This window comes from Alosa alosa, chromosome 5 (assembly GCF_017589495.1).
Source record: "Alosa alosa isolate M-15738 ecotype Scorff River chromosome 5, AALO_Geno_1.1, whole genome shotgun sequence".
In the NCBI taxonomy this organism is placed as follows: Eukaryota; Metazoa; Chordata; class Actinopteri; order Clupeiformes; family Clupeidae; genus Alosa; species Alosa alosa.
Genome location: NC_063193.1, coordinates 32,595,859 through 32,598,358, shown reverse-complemented (window position 1 = coordinate 32,598,358; position 2,500 = coordinate 32,595,859). Strand labels below are relative to the sequence as shown.

General features: G+C 47.6%; 1 protein-coding gene across 1 annotated transcript in view; it reads right to left on the bottom strand.

The window, feature by feature from the left end:
- LOC125295299 (hemicentin-1-like) overlaps positions 1 to 2,500 on the bottom strand; it is a 124,358-nt gene that overhangs the window by 46,927 nt on the left and 74,931 nt on the right. The window contains 4 exon segments of the mRNA XM_048244563.1: positions 100 to 134; positions 136 to 204; positions 1,141 to 1,286; positions 1,509 to 1,616. Coding sequence (XP_048100520.1) covers positions 100 to 134; positions 136 to 204; positions 1,141 to 1,286; positions 1,509 to 1,616 — 358 coding nt within the window.

Sequence of the window (2,500 nt, the reverse complement as noted above, 5' to 3'; positions counted from 1 at the left end):
CTGCTACCCAAATCTAAAAACAGATGTTGAGTTGATCAGGTATACACTACCTCCAGACACAGCCACACACACACGGTCATTGCACGGAAGAGTTCTGACTGTAGATATTGAGCAGGATGCTCTTCGATCTTGACCGCTGAATTCGTGGCTGCAACATACCACCAGCCGCCCTCCTTACGGCAGCTCGCGGGAAGCTGAAGCATCAATTATTTGAGTGACACACACACACACACACATCGCGACACATACAAGACGTTGGCTATGAAGACATTATTATTCTACACACACACACACACACATTATTATTACGCCACGCGTCACAGCAGGCAAAACACGTCATCACTTGCAGGCAAATCAAACAAGCACCGTTACTGTTGATAAGCAAACTGCAATTTCTGCCATCAGAGAGTTAAGGCTGTTCATTTGCTGTTTATTGCACTTGTGTACCTCATGTAACGCAAGTCTGTTGGTGTGTGTGTGTGTGTGTGTGTGTGTCTGATTATTTATAGTAAAAGGTGAGAGGAGTGTGTACGTGTGTGTGTGTGTGTCTGATTGTTTATAGTGTGTGTATGGTGAGTATGTGAGTGTAATGTGTGTCAGGCGTGTGTGTGTGTGTGTGTGTGTGGTGTACGTGTGTTTGTTTGTAGTGTGTGTATAATGAGTGTGTGTGTGTGTGTGTGTGTGTGTGTGTGTGTGTGTGTGTGTGTGTGTGTGTGTGTGTATAATGAGTGTGTGTGTGTGTGTGTGTGTGTGTGTGTGTGTGTGTGTCGTGTGTGTGTGTGTGTGTGTGTATATAATGAGGTGTGTGTGTGTGTGTGTGTGTGTGTGTGGCGTGTGTGTGTGTGTGTGTGTGTGTGTGGTGTACGTGTGTTTGTTTGTAGTGTGTACGAGGTGTTTGTGTGTGTGTGTGTGTCGTGTGTGTGTGTGTGTGTGTGTGTGTGTGTGTGTGTGTGTGTGGCGTACGTGTGTTTGTTTGTAGTGGCATGAGTTGTGTGTGTGTGTGTGTGTGTGTGCAGTGGGGTGTGGTGTGTGGGTGTGTGTCGTGTGTGTGTGCTCGTGTGTGTGTGTGTGTGTGGTGTGTGTGTGTGTGTGTGTGTGTGTGTGTGGTGTGTGTGTGTGTGTGTGTGTGTGTGTGTGTGTGGTGTACCTGGTAGTATGTGCATTCCGGTACTGAACTGGAGCAGCTGTCCGTCTCGTGTCCAGGTGATCTCGTGTGGGGTATCACGGACATCGTGATAGCAAGACACCATGACCTCCACCACACTCACTCGCCCTTCAATAATCATCTTTATGAACTAGAAATGAGGATTTCATTGGATGACACACGTCCCATTTCTTATCACACGTTTCCCAGTGACAGCATTACTACACAGCATGGCACAGTCAGAATTTGTGTGTGTGTGTGTGTGTGTGTGTGTGTGTGTGTGTGTGTGTGTGTGTGTGTGTGTGCGGTGTGCGCAGGTATGTGTGTGCATGCGCACGCGTCGCATCGCGGTGTGTGTTCCCACCACCTCGGCAATTGCAGACAGGCTAAAGAGCTTCTCCAATGGCCTAATCTTGTTCCTCTCTGCCACACACAGGTACCCGGCCATGTCCGACACCTGCACGCCCAGGAGCTGCAGCCCAAACACACACACACTTACACACTGCCCGCCATGGCAACAGGCCAGGGCATCAACAACAGCCCAGCCATGCCAACATCAGTGCCAACAGGCCAGGGCATCATCCTACTGCCAAGCGATGCATCATCACTATATCACCAGAGATGCAAGGAGCAGTGAGGGGTTAGGTGCCTTGCTCAAGGGCACTTCAGCTGTGGATGTGGGCATGGGAGAGCAGTGCTCAACCACTTCCCGCCTACACATTTTCCCAATTGGTCAGATCGACCAGCAACCCTCTTCGGTTACAAGCCCGAAGCCCTAACCAGTGGTAGGCCACGGCGGTTTATTTCACCAGAGATGCCAACATCAATACTGATAATATCACCCACCGCCCAGAGATGCCAACATCAATACTTATATCATCACATGCCAATATCAATGATGGATAATATCACCCACCGCCCAGAGATGCCAACATCAATACTTATATCACTAGAGATGCCAACATCAATACATATCACTAGAGATGCCAACATCAATACTTATATCACTAGAGATGCCAACATCAATACATATCACTAGAGATGCTCTCTGTGTGTAAGAGAGATTTTGTGTGTGTTTGTATGTGTGTAAGTATGTGTAAGAGAGAGAGTGTGTGTATGTACTGTATGTGTGTGTGTGTGTGTGTGTGTGTGTGTGTGTGTGTGTGTGTGTGGTGTGTGTGTGTGTGTATATGTGTGTGTAAATGTGTGTGTGTGTGTAAATGTGTGTGTGTGTGTGTGTGTGGGTGTGTGAATGTGTCATGTGTGTTAGGGGTGTGACGACATACGATCACGATTCACATCTAGATACATGGGCACGATTCGATATAAGAAAAGATACATGTTTATAAAAACGAT